Source organism: Curcuma longa, chromosome 3 (assembly GCF_044706935.1).
Source record: "Curcuma longa cultivar G26 ecotype Majalengka, Jawa Barat chromosome 3, ITB_CL_G26_1.1, whole genome shotgun sequence".
Classification (NCBI taxonomy): Eukaryota; Viridiplantae; Streptophyta; class Magnoliopsida; order Zingiberales; family Zingiberaceae; genus Curcuma; species Curcuma longa.
Window position 1 is genome coordinate 18,699,006 of NC_133863.1, and position 17,497 is coordinate 18,716,502.

Sequence of the window (17,497 nt, forward strand, 5' to 3'; positions counted from 1 at the left end):
ATTCAAGGCTATTATGCTAGAAAGGTTAAGCTGCCTATGAAGGTTGAGCTACTGAGTATCGAGTAGGTCAAGCTATCGAGTGTCAAATTATTGAGTGGATCGAGCTACCACATGTCCAAGATGGCTAAGTTTTGAGCTACAGAGTGCAGAGGTGTACTGAGTAAGGATCGTTGCCAAAAGTCTTTGGCCGAAGCATTACATGTTAAGAGTACGGTACTCTTGGATACATGTACAAGTAACTTGAATCCACGGGACAAGAAAACAGTTTGGGCTAGGTGTAACGTAGTCAGCCTAGTGGGGACCGACACATAGACTATGTCTTGAACCAAGCGGGTATAAGACGGTGAAAGAAATGAGACACGTTTAATTGGAGCTGCTGAAGGGTTTAGAATTGTTCTGGAATTAATCATTGATTTTTCGATCAATTGGAGATTATGATGTACTACTAGGTGTCACTCATAATCATTCTGTAATTAATGGTTAATTACGGACGACCAATATAATCGAAAACCTATTGGGTCACACAATTTTCAAGTGAGTCCTTTGGTCAACTGTCAAAAAAATATAATAATTTTAGTAAAAATTAGCATATAATAATTTTTGTTAAGTTTGCTAAATGATTATTTTTACTCAAATTTTAAAATATTTGATATTTTAATGGATTGAATAAATAATTTAAATTAAGATTATTATTGTATTTGATTTGTGTTTATGAGTCGTGTAGAACTTAGATAAATACACATAAAGATGATTTGGTATAACTTAAGTTAGTTGATGATCCGATGACTTAAGGTTTATGATGTTCAAAAAAGGATGACATGACTATTGGAGATATTGTGTCGGCAATAATAAAATTATTGAATTAAATTCTGACTTATTTGATCAGTCAAGATGACCTTGAAGTGTTGATTCAAGGCTATTAAGCTAGAAAGGTTAAGCTGCCTATGAAGGTTGAGCTACTGAGTATCGGGTAGGTCAAGCTATCGAGTGTCGAATTATTGAGTGGGTCGAGCTACCACATGTCCAAGATGGCTAAGTTTTGAGCTACTGAGTGGGGAGGTGTGCTGTGCACTACCTAGGCCTGTGTTAGATGCAGTTTTTAAAAAGTAAATTTATCCACTCCAATAGTACTTAAGAGTTTCATTAGATGTCTATTTCTCATGATACAATGACCTGATTATATTAGCAACCAAGCATTGGTTGTACGTAGTTAACTAAATCATATCTGAATGCTATCATGGAAAAATCATAGAAAGAGTTGTCGATCAGGTTTGTCTAACAGAGAGGTGGATATATAACACTATGATATAGGAGCCAAAAAAAATTATTCAAGCGACCGAAAGTTGTTCGGCCGATCGATTGGATTAAGCAACCAAAAAAGCATGATTGGTCAATCGAAAACCTTAAATTTCACAATAGTGTTGACATGGCAGTTGATGTGGCAGAGGGTACTAGTGTGGCAATCGATATGATGATGTGGTAGCTAGCGTATTAGTGGATAAGCCTCAAGAAGTTAACATTGTTGGTGAAATCGACCTTTAGAATTTTAATATTTTTTGACAATATATTTAATGGGAGGATGGTCAAGGTTGACCTAGGCAAAGGGAAAGTCTAATTAGATCAAGGTTGACCAGATGACTAACAAAGATAAAATCCAATCAAGTCAAGATTGATCGGATGGTTGACAAAAAGAAAGTCCAAACAAGTCAAGGTTGACCGGATGGCTGGCAAAAGGGAAAATCCAAATAGGTCAAGGTTGACCGGATGCTTGGCGAGGGAAAATTTAAGGTAGATCAAGATTGATCGGATATTTGACAAGAGAAAAATTCAGGCAAGTCAAGGTTGACCGGATGTCTGACAAAGGTAAAAGTCCAAATAGGTCAAGATTGATCAAATGTCTGGAAAAGAAAAAGCCTAGGTAGGTTAAGGATAACAGAATGTCTGACAAGGAAAAAATCCAAGCAGATCAAGGGTGACCAAATACTTAGCAAGAGGGAGTAAACCCTAGATACTGAGAACTCTTGGAATGAGCTCCAAGCAAGCGTGATCAGTAGTTTCGGGAGACCAAAATAAGATTTTTGATCGACCTATGGTCGATTAAACCATCATATTTGGTCGATTAAAATACAGTGTTGCTAATACTATTTTGAAGTACTACTTCTATCTATTGTGCAAATCGATTTTGTAAGAAATAGAATTTTTTGATCGACCAAATGGTACTTTTAGTCAACCGAACAATTCAGGCCACTGAACCAGGAAGTTCAGCCGACCAATAACTCAAGATAAATCCGAGCAAGATACGATCTGACTCTAGAAGAAAAGATCAGAATCGGTCGACCAATGTTATGAATCAGTTGATCGAACCCGGATTCGATCAGCGAATTGGGTGTGTTGTGATATGGCCTCAGAAGGAAAGTGGAGGATCAGTTTACTGATCATGACTATTAGTCGATCAAGAAAGTGGATCGTGCAGGGATTTGATCCGATCCAATTATGAAACTAGATGAGAACTTGGACGACACTATGCTTCAATCTATCGAACACAAGGATCTATCGACCGTAAAAAGAGGAAATTAAGCATTGATTCAGTGTGATTGGAACTTTATCAGTCTACTAAAAGAGAGGATAGGTTGGCCGATAAAGTCCTATTAAAGAAGGCTTGAATGCAAAGCTTCATAATTAATTTACAAGCAATCATCTTTATTCTCGTGCTCAAGAAATCTTCCAAGCTTTGCTTGTGTGATCCGGAAAGTGCTAGAAGAAGTGTTGCGACATTCAAGGTTTCAGACTGGATAACATAAGTTTGTTTGTTTGTTTATGCTTATGCTTTAAGTTTACTTGTGATTGTACCTTATGAAATTTGTAAAAGGTTTCTCCTTCTCCAAAAAGTATTTGGAAAGGAGAATGAAAATAGTAGACTCAGCTTAAATGGCCTTGAATGTAGCACTCATGAAAGGTGTGAACCAAGTAAAAATCCTTTGTGTTCTAATCTTGTTTAAGTTTCTTTATATTCCATTGTGCATACTAACTCTAATAGAAAGAATAAAGAAAGCGATGAGCCCTATTCACCCCTGTTGGTACAGGGAGCATCAAAATCGAACCTATGTTTTGATAATGATAAAGAGTCAAAGTTAAGTTTACTTGTGATCTAACAAGTTGACTACGTATACAGGTAGCACAACCAAGAAAGTCCTAACTTAAAGTTAGGCAAGGCAAAGTTCTAATTAGAAGTTACACAAGGCAAAGTCCTAACTAGAGGTTAGGTAAGGAAGTCTTAGCAGATCAGGGACACCAAGTGAGATGGACTTGATAGGGTTAGAGAGGATCAGAGATCAAGTCGAACAAAGATTAGGGGTCGAGTGATCAAAGGTTAAGTAGGAAGCCCAAACAGGGTTTGGAGGATCAAAGTTTGGTAAGATAAGCTTCTAGAGTGGAGTAGTTCTTCCTAAAGTAAGAACGGGTAAGGATGAGTTCTCGTTGAAAACATCCTTAGGCGTTAGTTCGACTAAGGGATTCATGCAAATTTCGAAGTCGAGATCAGATAGTCAGGAGACTGTCAAACTCATACATTAAACTTCATATTACTGTGCTAACACTATTTTACAGGGTCTTTTGTGCTAATATCGATTTTGCAAGATCAGTAGATCGATAGACTAAACATGTTCAATAGACTGATGATAACTAGCTATTTGACCGAGTAACTTAGGATTAGATTGGGTAATTTTTTTATTATATTTCATGCTATAATTGGGATTTTTGGGCTGATTCGTTATCTTGGATAAATTTGTGGTCTTAATTATAATTTTTATTAAATTATGGGAATTTATGGATATTAATTTGTGCATTTGATTTTTGCAGGAAATTAACTTTGAAGGAAATCAATCTTGGCTCGAGTTCAGATCAAATCAAATTCAAAATGGTTCAATCAGGTTCTAATTTGGGTTAAAAATTGAATCAAATCCAGCCAGCCCAAATCCATTAGCCCAAATCCATTTAAGCCAAGCCCACTTAAACCCAGTCCAAATCCACATTTAATCAGCCAATTGAAACCAGTTCAAACCAATTGAAACTGGTTCAATCACCCAGCCCAAATCCAATTCAATCACCCGGCCCAAATCCAATTCAAGCGCTCGGTTTAATTGCTCCGGTTCACTGTGGCGCCAGCTCAGCAACAGCGTTAAATGGGTTTACACAGTTCGGGGAAGAGGGGAGGTTCGGCAGCTAGGGTACTGTGCATTTCTCCCTCGCAACTTTTTCCCCTGTTCTTCTCCGCTTCTCCCCTGTTTTCTTCATCGCCGAGCCTCCGCCCTCATCTCTTCCCGATTTCTTGCTCAAAGCTGATCGTCGCCATCATCCTGGAAGGTTGCTTCATCGCCGACCCTCCGCTCTTCACTGTCGCTTCGGTATCCACTGTTGTGAGGGTTCTCCAGCGGCGGACGGCCGACGACAAGCCCGCTCCTCCACGTCCACAGAAGCTCCGACGGTAGTCGGACCTGGTCTGCGGTTGCAGCTGGGGTTCCGCACCGGTCTTGGTCTGCGATTGTAGCTGAGAACCGTCGACCACCGCTTCGTCTCCGCCATCACCGGAAAGGGCAGGTAAGGGTTTTTTTATTCGTGGTTTCTAATCCCTGGTGGCGATTTGTAGCAGGGAAAAGAGCTACGGGCAAGGATCCAAACTTCGTCTGCTTCGACCGTTCCTCCCGATAATCACACCGGTGAGTCCATTTCCACCGGCACAAGGCTTCATCCGGTTGTTTGGCTCCATTCTGTGATGATCAGGGAATCCCCATTTTCCATTTCCTAAACCCTAGCTTGAAATTTCAATTCAATTCTGTTTGGTTTTATCTGCTCTTGCTTTTCTTTCTTTTTGTTCTGTTCACAATATCAAAACCCCCTTCACAATGTAAATATGTTATAAACTCTAACGTAATGCCTAATTGTCCTAACCTAATTGTGTTCTGACCTTAACCCCACTGTAATTACCTAACCCTAATTCTAACCTCATGACCTACTGAGCTCTAATGTTAACTCATTCTTGTCACTGGTTGCTAGCTAATGGTGTTAGACCTTGGATTAATTGTTTCATTCGGTTGGATTGAATGCCAATTTTGTGTGCTGTTAAGTTCAGAAATTGTTTGGAAATATTGAATTAGTGTTGTTCACATGTGTATCATTTGCAGGTTCCACTTGAGGGAGAATTGAAGTTAATGAATACCATTGTTGTGTGTTGAATCATGACATGTTGTTTGGAAGGTTTATAAATGAAAACTGGTTGTTGATGTTGTATTATGTTGAAATGATACCTTGTTGGCATTTGTTAGAACTGTGTATCAAGTTGTAGAGGGTATCCAGTTGAGCATGAAATTAATGTTCACAACTTTTGATGTTAAATGGGTAGAGTGTTTGGACATAGTGTAATCGGTTGCAACCTTGTAAAATCTTGTAAGTCTGAATGTTGAATTGATGTGAACATGGAAATTAGAAATGGAATTTGTTTGGTTGATTAGGATGTGTAATGACTTTCTCATCTATTTGATGTTATTGCAACTAAATAGTTGTATGTGGTTAGATATGGGATCTATGCTTCATGTTGCAACAGTGAACTTGTATTGACAATGCCTCTTTTATGTTGATGATAGAGTTGTTATGATTGTGATGATCCTGTTTTGAACATGTTCATGTATTGTTGTAATATAACTTGTAAGATTAATGTATTAATTGTGTTATTGTAATGCTAGAATAAGCTTTAATTTATTATGTTAACCCATTTGCAAGATGTGTAGAATTCGTGTTGTATAGTTATGTAGGATTCATTGTTGTATGAAATGTATGTTGTATATTAGAATTGTTGTATAATGCATGATGTAGAGTTTGTATTTTATGTTGTATGATGTTGACTTATGTTTGTTTGTCATGTAATTGGTGTTGTTGTATGAATAGCCAGAATTAATTTTCTTCACAATTTGAACCTCCATATATTATTATTTTCATCCTAATTTCCTGAAAAAATTAAATACCACAAATTAATATCCATAAATTTCTATAAATTAATGAAAAAATAGAATAAAAATTAAAAATTCATCCAAGATAAAGAAATCAGCCCAAAATCTAATTTATGACATGAAATATAATCAAACCGGTCCAATCTAACCCTAATTTACCCGGTCAAATAGCCAGTTATCAAATCCCCCACACTTATTCTTTCATGTCTCGTGAAAGTAAACTAATATACATTATTTTCCACCCTAACAATATCAATCAAATCAGAAAATTACAACAACCAGTTAAATAAGAATGTCAAATCCTAGAAATCCAAGCAATCCAGAATTCAATTCATACATGGATCAACAAAATAGCAATTTCAATCCACCCTAAATAAATTGAGAATGATGACTACAAAAAACCTCACAGGATAAAGAATGTGTGGTCGCTCATCCTCATAATCATGTAAATGGTGGATCTCTCTCAAGCTACTTATGGGTCATGCACTACCATATGCTTGCTCTTCTTCTAATCTCCACCACTATCATATGCATAAGATCGCATAATTCACAAAGATTTATTGCAAAAGAATAAGGAATAAAGAATAATGAATAAGACAAAAAATAATGAATAAGGGAAAGAAAATAATGTGTAAGGGAAAAATGAAGATGATAAATACAAGTGGAAGAAATGGGAAACAATGAATTACTTCATAGATGAGTCAATGAAAATCATGCCCGAGTAAATATAAAAAACTAAGCTAGTGTGGGGTGAGCTAATAATGAGAAAACAACTCCTAAACCTCTCCTACACTCTAAAAGATCTCCAATAAAACTCCTAATAGGAAAAATAAGAAATTGTAAAAACTCACTACCAACTATCCCAAAGAATATCACCAACTCAAACTTTATTTTTATTTTATTTTCAAAAAGAACTAAACTTTTTTTTTTCATTTTCACTTTTTTTTCATTTTTTTTTAATCTGTTTGTTTTTTTTCTTTTTTTTTTCATTTTTTTCAATTTTTTTTTCTTTTTTTTTCAATTCACAACAGACTGATTTTTTTTACCTATCTACAAATGAATACAACAAAAAATGAAATAAAAAAAAAATACTAAAAACAAAAAAATGAAAATCTATCTACAAACAAACCAATCGTTTGTCAATGGTGAACTCTCTACACACACCCCCACACTTAAATTTTTGTCCGTCCCGGGCAAAACTCTCATCTCAGCAATCAAGGTTCCCAAATCCAAGAAAAAGTAATGAAAGAGATGGTAGGAAAAAGAAATGGCAACAAGAGATGGATTATTCGATAACCTATACTAAATAGAAAGAATGAATGAATAAAAGAATAAAAGAATAACCTTCATGAAATTATGCAACCTCATGGTAATGTGGTCTCGATAGAATCAGAGCAAGTTCTAGAGTGACATTTACCGTAAGTGCCACACAACAAATGAAAATCAGGCTCAGTCCTCACTAGGTAAAAACAAGTCATCATCTCAACTATTTAAGGTAAAATCCATCACTAAGTTGTATCCTCACGTAATCCAAGAACTCTTTCATGTCTATGAACCTCTAAAACTCGACAAACTTAGATAACTAAGTTATCACAATTCCTAAGATGATCAAGTCATGCAAGGGGAAAATTTATTGTGAAAGAATGATCAATGAATGAATGTATACATCCTAAACTACATTATTTAATAAATACACATCCTAAGCTAAGAAAGAATAAATAACAGTTATATACATCCTAAACTAACCAAGGTAATATGTACAAAGAAACAAAACAACAATAAAAAATATATATACACATCCTATCAAACAAATATAATTATACACATCCTACTTAACAGAAATAGAACTATACACATCCTATTTACAGAAAAGAAATAAAAGAAACTGAACAAGTATATACAAAAAAAAAAAAAACAAGATGAGATAGGTTACTCCCCTTTCACCGGGAAGATGGATTGTTGCTAGAGGAGTCCCTTGATTCCTGATCGCCCTGGGTTCTCAACTCTGCAATTTAATCCAATCGACATAGATGAAAGTGATCCTAGGGACTCAGTGCAATTCCCTACACTTTCGTGCACCTCTCCAATATAGACAAGCCAAAGAAAAGTTTTAGTGCCACTGAAATCAACAACATCCTCAGTGTTAGTAGAATCAAAAGAATTAAACAATTAAGAATGAATAAATAAATAAATCAATGAATTAACAACCAATGAATAAACAAACAAACAAATGATTAAACAAATAAGACACCAATGTACAATCTAAAATATACAAACAATCATAACATTGATTCCCCGGCAACGATTCCAAACTTATTTTTTACAATCTTACAACACTACAAGTCATGTATCATACAAATCTAATACCCAAAATAAAATTACAAGACCCACAACAAACAATCCTACAACACAACACAACAACATATTATACATCACAACATTCCATACAACTTACTATCAATCTTTGATTACACAAGTTCAATAAACAACATGAGTTCAACTCTAAATCACAAGATCAACATACACCAAACAATCATGATCGGCAGCTCAACTTTATTGCTCACAGAACCATTCTTTCTCTTATCCAAACCTCATCAGTATGACTAAAAGTACAACATCAATTAGGTTTATCTAAATCAAGTCAGTAACTAACATAGGTGAAGAAGAAACCAATTAAACTAAAGTTAATGTTAAGATTAGGCTTAGGGTTAAAACAATTGTTAAGAATTAGGATTAGAAATCAGAATTAAGGATTAGGATTAGAGGTTAAAGATTAAAACGTATTTACAGTATTTACAATGTTCTATGGGGGTTTTGATTCACAGTTAACAGAAAACAGGGAAAAACAGATCTTCAGCTAAGGAAACAGATGGTGATTAAGTTTGAGCTAGGGTTAGAGGTGAATCAACTTCCCTTTCAATTGGCACCGGTACCAACCGAAGGAAGGAAGAAACAAGGGTAATGGGGCGGAAGGATGGTGTCCCCGGACCAGCTTAGAACAGAGGGCATAGCACCGGTGGAGTCACGCCAAAGGGACAATGGCTCGCCGGGCACTCCGCTCACGACGAGAAACGATCGGAGAAGACGAAGCTAGGACGTATCCCTCTGCCGCTGACCCCTGCTGCAAACCACAGACAAACATCAGTAACAAAGGAATTAAACTCCTAACCTTACCTTTTTCCGGTGACAGTGAGGATGAACGGCGGAGGAGTGTGCTGTCGCCGGCCACCGCAACTGGGCACTCTGCTCACAGCAACGGAGACGAACGACAGAGGAAGGGCGGATGCTTGGCGCTCGTCCACCACAGCTTCGGCCACCTCTGACCCGTGCTGATCGGAGACGAAGGATGAAGGGGAAGGGCGACGGAGATGGGCGACGGTGGGCAATGGAATCGCGACGGGAGCTCAGTGAAGAAGAAGAACGGCGTCGCAAGAGGGAGGAGGAGAAACTATCAGACCGAGCTCCTGTGAGATTGAACCGGCGCATCCCTTTTAACCCTAGCACTGAACCGGCCTGGATTTTGACCGAACCGACGCCGCTTTTATTGATTTGAACTGGCCAAAATTGATTTGAATCGAGTTTGAATTGGATTTGGGTTGGGCTTGATGTAAATGGATTGGGCTAAGCAAATTGATTTGAGTTGTGTTGAGCTGATTGAGCCAAATCAAGTAGTAGGTTGCACTCGAGTTGAATTCAATAGCTTAAACCAAGCCTATTTTACAATTGACTGAACCAAATTGAATCCGAATGGACCTGGACTCGAGCCAGAATTAATTTTTTTCCAATTTAGCCCTTCAATTTACCATTATCACTATTCTAATTCTTGTAAACATTAAAGACCACAAATTAATATCCATAAATTCCTATAATTTAATGCAATTTACAATAAAAACCAAAAATTCATCCAAAATAAAGAAATAGCCCAAAATCCCTATTTATGATATGAAATGCGATCCAAATCGGTCCAATCTAACCCTAATCTATCCGGTCACATAGCCAGTTATCAGTATGCTACTTACTACTTTTGCTTATTAAAATTTATCTTGCAAGGTGCTATTTGATGATTCTAGGTGATCAGATGGGATTCTGAGCAACTAGCTAGGGATAAGTTTCAACTAATGGAGTTGAAAGCTTTCAAACAATTGAAGCGACGAGCAGGAAAACCTCGGTGTCTAGGCAACTGACGACAACGTGATCTACTGATCCATAGGAGGCATCAAGATGAGAGTTTGACTACGCTCCAGGCAACGTCAAAATATTCTAAACAATCAGAGGGACTTTCAATTGATTGAAATAGTATCATGTCAACATCAATAGAGTTCTATAAATAGAGGCTCGAGGCTTTTGTTTCAGAAAATATATACACATCCTTATTCTATCATTCTTTTCAAAAGTACTCTTGTTCTCTTGTGTCGATGCACTGTGCTTGCTATCTTTAAGTTTAAATGACAACTAAGCTCGTAACTTCTTTACTTTTTAGTTGTTGTACATACATATTTTCGACTCAAACTCTTGGTTCTTGTTAAAGGTTTTCTCCATCTCCAAAATCTTTCTAGAAATGAAATATTTAATAAGAAACATCATTTTTATTTAATTAGGTTTTGCATATTAATCTTACTTGATTTTGTTAGATCTTGCATGCTAATTGAGCTAAGTGCTTTACTAAATCTTGCATGCTAAATATTGCTAAGTTTTATGCTAGATATTGCATGTTTGATTTAGGATTAAATTCATTCTATCTATGGATTCTGTTTGTTAGAAATTAATTAATTTATCCTATTTTCCACTACATACTCTGTATTGGTTTAGAAGTTCTTTTTATCCATCAACTCTTAGCATTAAAATGGTCCTACACATGATTTAACTGCTTGGCTTCCAATCGATTGTTAGATCTAGCAATCGACTATTGACATTGTAGTAGCAAACAAAGACTTTGGAATTCAACTGTCCAATTCACTCAACTACTAATTGACTACTAGCATTGTAGTAGTGAATAGAGAGTTTGAAACTCAATTGCTTGACTCAACTGCTCGACTACCAATCAACTGTTGAAATCCAACAATCAATATAAGAATCGATTGATGAGGTTTAGCAGTCGACTAATGATAATCAAACTGAGCTGGAATGAGCCGTTCTATAGGTTCAACGACCAGATTTGATGGAGCAATTGATTGATAAGTAAGATTAGTCTACTGCTAGGCGAAAATTATCCTAATAGAAACCCTATAAAAGAGAATTTTGAGAAAGTTTGAAGAGGTAAATTCTTAGGGGTTTGAGGATGAAGTGTTGCTTCATTTCTAGACCAACAAGAAGCAATTTAAAGTAATAAAAAGCATCCAAAGTAAAACTCACTCATGTAAATGTATTTATTTTGATTTTATTTGTATCTTTATATTTGAGTATATTTATTTGTAAGAAATAGGTAGTAGGAGACTTCTCCACCTTTAGAAAGTATCCGAAAAGGAGAAGGTGTAGTAATGACAGTTTGTTAAGACTAGGTTTTGGAAGTAACTGTCTTGGGAGACGGTGAACCAAGTCTAATCGATCATGTTCATGCTGTGGTGCATCGATTGTCATTTAATTTTTTGTTGTTCAAATCCATTGACGTGAATCAGAGCTATTTACCCCCCTCTAGTTCGCACCAGTTCTAACAAGTGGTATCAAAGAGTGGTCGCTCTTTATCAGACTAACTGTTGAAAGGAGCACAAAGCTAGAGGAATAAGAAGGAGCCACACTCTTAAGCTCATCAATATCAATAAGTTAAAGGATTGATTATCGAAGGAGCTCAACTTCACAATGGATCCTCAGGATAGATTTAGACATGACATTTGAATACCTCGACCTTTCAGATTGGCAGATTTCAATCAATAGAAGGCAAGAATGGAGATGTTCTTCCAGATGGACATCAAAAATTAGTTTGCTCTAACATAAGGATTTGAAGCTCCTAAAGACAAAAAGGGAAAGCTTCTTCGGAAGAGCAAATGGACCGAGAAGCAAGTCAAAAGATCTTAGGCTTAGGCTCACAATAAGGCAATCAAAATCTTGGTTAATTTGATTCCTAATAATATTTTGTATAAATTAGGTAAATATAAGGATACCAAAGATCTATGAAACAAGCTTGCTAAACTTCATAAAAGTCCATATTGACACAAGAAGAAAATGAAGATGAGTCTAAGAAGGAAAACTCATTGGCTCAAGAATCGAAAAACTTGAAAATTGAGAGGTGCTCAATTTTTGAGATGGAGGATATTAAAGAAGCTTCTACTTCAAGGATTGAGGAGAGACCATTGACATCGAAACAAGGGTAAGCCTCGACATCTGGAGCTGATGAGGAGGAAGATTGCGCCACCTCGACAAGCATGAAGAACCCAATTTGTGAAGGTATAATAATTTCAATTGTTAAAAATAATGATCATATAATATACTTTGATTATAGGGAGAATGGGTATTATAAGAGTAAGTGTCCTAAATCAATAAAAAAAATAAGGTTCAAGTGGCACATAAGGCCTTAAGGAGAAGCCCAAGGAAGTCAAACCCTTGATACACAAAGGCAAGGAGCATATTATATGCTTTTCATGCAACCGAAATGAGCACTATTGAAACCAATGCCCAAGGAGAAGACAACAAAGTAAAAAAACCAAGGGAGAGTTCCTAAGGGCAAACCTAAAATATTATTTCATAATACAATTTTCTTATATCATGAAAACAAATAGGCTAGATTAAGATTTTATGATTTAAGTGCTAATTATCATGAAAATAGAAAATATGATAAACCTAAGGAACTCCCTAGAGTGTTTCATGGTGACTTACTCCATCTAATGATAGGAAGATTGAAAAGAATCTAGGCAAGAACCCTAAAAAGATAAGACATATGCCTAGGAAGAAAAATAATAAAGTAAAACACAAAAATCAAGAATTATGAATTTAAAGGTTGGAAATCAAGTCGTAAGATCAAGACTAAGTAAATTAGAAAATCCTTGAAAATATGGGAAATATATTTAAAGGATCAAAGGAACAAAAGTTTAGGTTTAGATAGACAAGAGACATTTAAGAAGAGGGGTTTGGGATACAAACTTAAGTCCAAGGAAAACATATCATCATATCATAAAATTTCATATAACTATGAAACTAATCTTAGGTCTAGAAGTAAAGTCAAAGTAATAAGAGAGGTCATTGGGAATGTTGATCTTGAAGAGTCTAGTATGACTAACACTTCTAAGAAGCCTAAACAAGTCGTTAGGAAGATATCTAAGGGGATTATCCTTAGTGAATACTTAGTACACCTAAGGAGCTCCAATATATATTGGGTTCTTAAGAGTGTGAACTCTTCACACTAGATGGGTATAGGATATGCCAATCTTATTTGGAATGGTAGTTAGTCCAACTGTGATAAAGATGATAATTTAAGATATTTTTAGATATAGTGATACTTTGAAAATGAAATTTCAAATCTTATCTTGGAATATTTTTATAGTGTGCCAATAAGAATTAAATTCATAAGTTGATTAAAATTGATATGATAAGATAGCATTCATAAGTGTCTCAAATTTGAGTTTTTAGCATATTCGAGGGAGGTAGACTGCTTATGTCAAATTTTCTATTTGACATATTGAATAGTTGATGACACTTAGATTGAAAATCTCGGTATATTTTCGTATCATACTTATCATATTTTGTGCCATAACATATATCACGATATCATATCATATATTTATCTTATCATAATAACATATGTAAGTTTACTTCGTTAGAAGCAAAATTCCTAATTCATTCACAACTATCAAAAGGCATGGGTAGGCCAGCGAAGACCTTGAGCACAAAATTAGTCTAAGTAAGATGACAAATAACTCAAAATCACCGGTCAAATGGATACTTTTAAAAAAATAAACAATTTACTAGGCCGCACACTAAACTTCACCAATCCCTCAAAATGTACACCCAAACTTTGATATTTGGTAAAGGGTGCACTTGTTCTTCAAAATATCTTTTTATCTATTGCAACATCAACAAAAATGATTCAAACACTCTAAATGATTCTTTTGTTGCCTCTGGTAAAACAAAACAAAAAACAAAAGAATACTGAATCCTGTAGCTCTCGTAAAATGATGGTTATCGACAAGATGTCTTTTCTGTAAGCAATGTTCTTAAATTATGTCTGTGCCAAATAGTTCCACAGCATGATCTACACTCAGCAGAATATTTGATCATCAGTTCAGATCTTTCAGTATGTTGCTTCCATTCCATTTATCCAGTTCACATACCCTGATGTCTATATCTGAAATCCGCGACCAAGCTGGAAAACTAACAGGGGTGTCGTCATTTCTTTAACACTGTTACAGCAGCAGAGATGATATCACATAGAAATAATTTGCTGTGTGATTATAGAATAATCAGGATGGTGATCAAAAGATTATATCCCCTCAAAGATGAAATCTTGCAAGTTATTGAACTACAACAATTTATGCCTCCAGGTATCCACCAAACTTAGGCCAGAAGAAGCCTATATATAATTCACTCACCAATAGTCACCGCAGGAGCACGATCCCTGATTGAAGTGGTGGAACCGGCTTGAGTCTCTAACAACAATCTCCCTCCCCTCAATTTCTGATATTAGCTTAATCACATTGTGGCAATCGCCACAAATTCTAAGGTTCTTCACAATCTGGAGGGGGGACTCATGAGGTGTAGCTATCAGCCCAAAAGCGATGGCAAGTCTCTCACTGTGCTGAGCTAGCATAGTCTCTTTATGCTCCTCTTCCATGTCATGAAGCACAAAGTCTGTATTCGGTTGATAACCTTTCTCTTTCAGCCGAATAGTGATTTCTCGAAGCTTTGCATATATCTGATATGATAAAGGATGACTCGTATCTGAAGCTAAGAAGGAATGCACTTTGTTCTTCACTTGAATCCAACTGTATCCAGCTTCTTTCTTCACTTTTCTTGAATCCATTAGCCTCCTAATGTTGGATCTCTCTTCCCATTTTCCGGAAGCTGCATATATGTTAGATAAGAGAACATAGGCAGCAGAATGTGATGGTTCGAGTGATATTAACTTCTCCGCAGCAAACTCTCCGAGTTCAATGTTTCGGTGAAGCCTGCAGGCACCCAAAAGTGTGCGCCAGACGGTTGCTGTTGCTGGAAATGGCATCTCATTAATCAGAGTCATTGCTTCTTTGAGTTTACCTGCACGACTAAGAAGATCAACTACGCAGGCATAGTGCTCAACAGTTGGGCTGAGGTAATAATTTTCAACCATCGACTTGAAGTACATCTTGCCTTCCTCCACGAGCCCCGTGTGTGTGCATGCAGTGATGACACCAATGAAGCTGATTCTGTCTAGTTCAATGCCTCTCTCTTCCATCTCTTTAAATAATTCTATGGCTTTCCGGCCATAACCATGTTGAGCATAACCCATCAGCATTGCATTCCATGAAACCTGATCCCTTAATTTTTGCCTCTGAAAGACTCCCTGAGCATTGTGTATGTTCCCTCTCCTTGCATACATTGTGACAAGTGCACTGCTTACGCAAAGTGTGTCATCATATCTTAGCTTGATCGATACGGCATGGAACTGCTTCCCCTGATCTGCAGGGGCTGTGGAGCTTGCACATGAATCAACTGCACTCGACAAGGTGAACTCATTTGGCCTGATACCATTTCTAGCCATCTCAGTGAACAGTTTTGCTGCCCCTTCAGAATCACCAGCTTGGGCATAGCTTGCTAACATTGCAGACCAAGCCACAATGTCCTTATCTTGGATTGCCTTAAATGCAGAGAACGCTTCGCCGGGGTTCCCTAACTTAGTATAGGCTGCGAGCAGGGCTGTGCCTACAGAAGGGACTTCCTGGTATCGGGTCTTGATCACTTGGGCATGAATCTGAAAGGGAGATATCCGAGGTGAAGCTGCCAATAGAATGGAGTAGGTGAATTCATTTGGCTCAATATACTCTCTTCTCATTTGGCTGAAGAGAATTGCAGCTCGATCGACATGCCCATTTTGTAGATATCCATTGATCATAGCAGTCCATGAAACCACTGTTCGAGTTCCCAATATGGAAAAAAGTTCAAAGGCTTCATCCATCTTGATGCATTTGTTGTAAACCACCATTAGTGCTGTAATTACGTTAGCATCCAGTTCAAACCCTTCTTTCACTGCACAGCAGTGGAGCTGTTGGGCAAGATCTATTTGTCTGAGGTCAGCACACAACTTGATAATAGTAGCAAAGCTCGCTCCCGTTGGTTTCAGGCTGGCGGCTCTCATATGATGAAACTTCTCAACTGCTTCAGCACCGTAGCCATTCAGCACAAGCCCTGAAAGCATTGCATTCCAAGAAACTGTATCTCGGTTTGCCATGCGATTGAACACTGCTCTTGCTTCCTGGACAAGGCCACACTTGAAGTACATATTGATCAGAGAATTGCACATAAAAATTGTATTTTGATGACCAAACTTAATCAAATAGGTATGTATCTGTCTTCCCTTCCCAATTAGACCCTGCGCAGCTGCAGATGAAAGCCTTTTTGCAAATGTCAAAGGGTTAGGCCTAGTTCCCTCAACACCCTGAGTACCTTTCTGAGTGCATCCTGTGAATAATGGATTCCAACTGGCATCATTCCTCTCAGGCATCGACTTGAAGACATCCATGCCCTCATTCACTCCAGCACACTTGATGAAGTTGTCGAGCTGTGAGGTGCCGTGCAGCTGCCGGCTGAGAATTCCACCCGGCAGGCTGCCAACGCAAGAGCACGGTGAACAGTCAAGGGGAATTCCGGAACGCGGAGCTCGCAAGATCGGGCTTAGGCCCTGCCCGTGGAAATTCCTACCTAAGTAGAAGAAGTGGAGGCGTCTGTGATCAGTGGAACTCCTAAAAGGACATCCGTCGAACAGTTGGTGGGCAAACGAGAAACCAACGCAACTTGGGCTGTCGAGGTGTTTGATGGAAGTTCCCAGTGTCCGATGGCGTCGTCCAGCGAGAATCCGTGGAATCATGAGAGCTTGAACTTCGGATCAACAGATACTTGCAGTCGCGAACGAACTTGATCAACGTCGCGTGGAGTCGATGACGAAACAAATGGCAGCAGCTATGTCAAGAGAAAACGCAATGAAGCGGCGGGTAATTGCAATAGCTCTTTTATTCTTATTTTATTTCTTATAAATATTTATTAAATGTAGTTGTAAAAGTAATTTTAAAATATCTATCTTATACCTCTTTTTATAGAATTCATCTTCAATACCTATTTGCATGGAATAGTTATTTAGGTTGTATGGGATAGTTATTTTGGATTTATAAAAATAGTTATTCTTTAATCTTTTATTTGTTATAGAAATATTTTTTTTTATCTATTCTATCTTTCATATGATATATATTCAATTAGCTTAATTGGGTTTGAAAATCAAAAGGATCAATGGATCAAATTAGTCTAAGTGCACCAAGTGAGTTAAAGTAGGGCGAGTTGAGAGGACCAAGTGATCAGTTAGTTAAATCGTGTGCAAC

General features: G+C 37.1%; 1 protein-coding gene across 1 annotated transcript; it reads right to left on the reverse strand.

The window, feature by feature from the left end:
- Window positions 1–14,517: 14,517 nt before the first annotated feature.
- LOC141822719 (pentatricopeptide repeat-containing protein At2g27610) lies at window positions 14,518–16,992 on the reverse strand. Its single transcript, XM_074710054.1, has one exon. It carries the CDS (start codon window positions 16,990–16,992, stop codon window positions 14,518–14,520), a length of 2,475 nt encoding a protein of 824 aa, XP_074566155.1.
- Between the last annotated feature and the right edge of the window lie 505 nt (window positions 16,993–17,497).

Coding starts and splice junctions, on each gene's coding strand:
- LOC141822719 (XM_074710054.1), bottom strand. CDS start 16,992: ATGATTCCACGGATTCTCGCTGGACGACGCCATCGGACACTGGGAACT.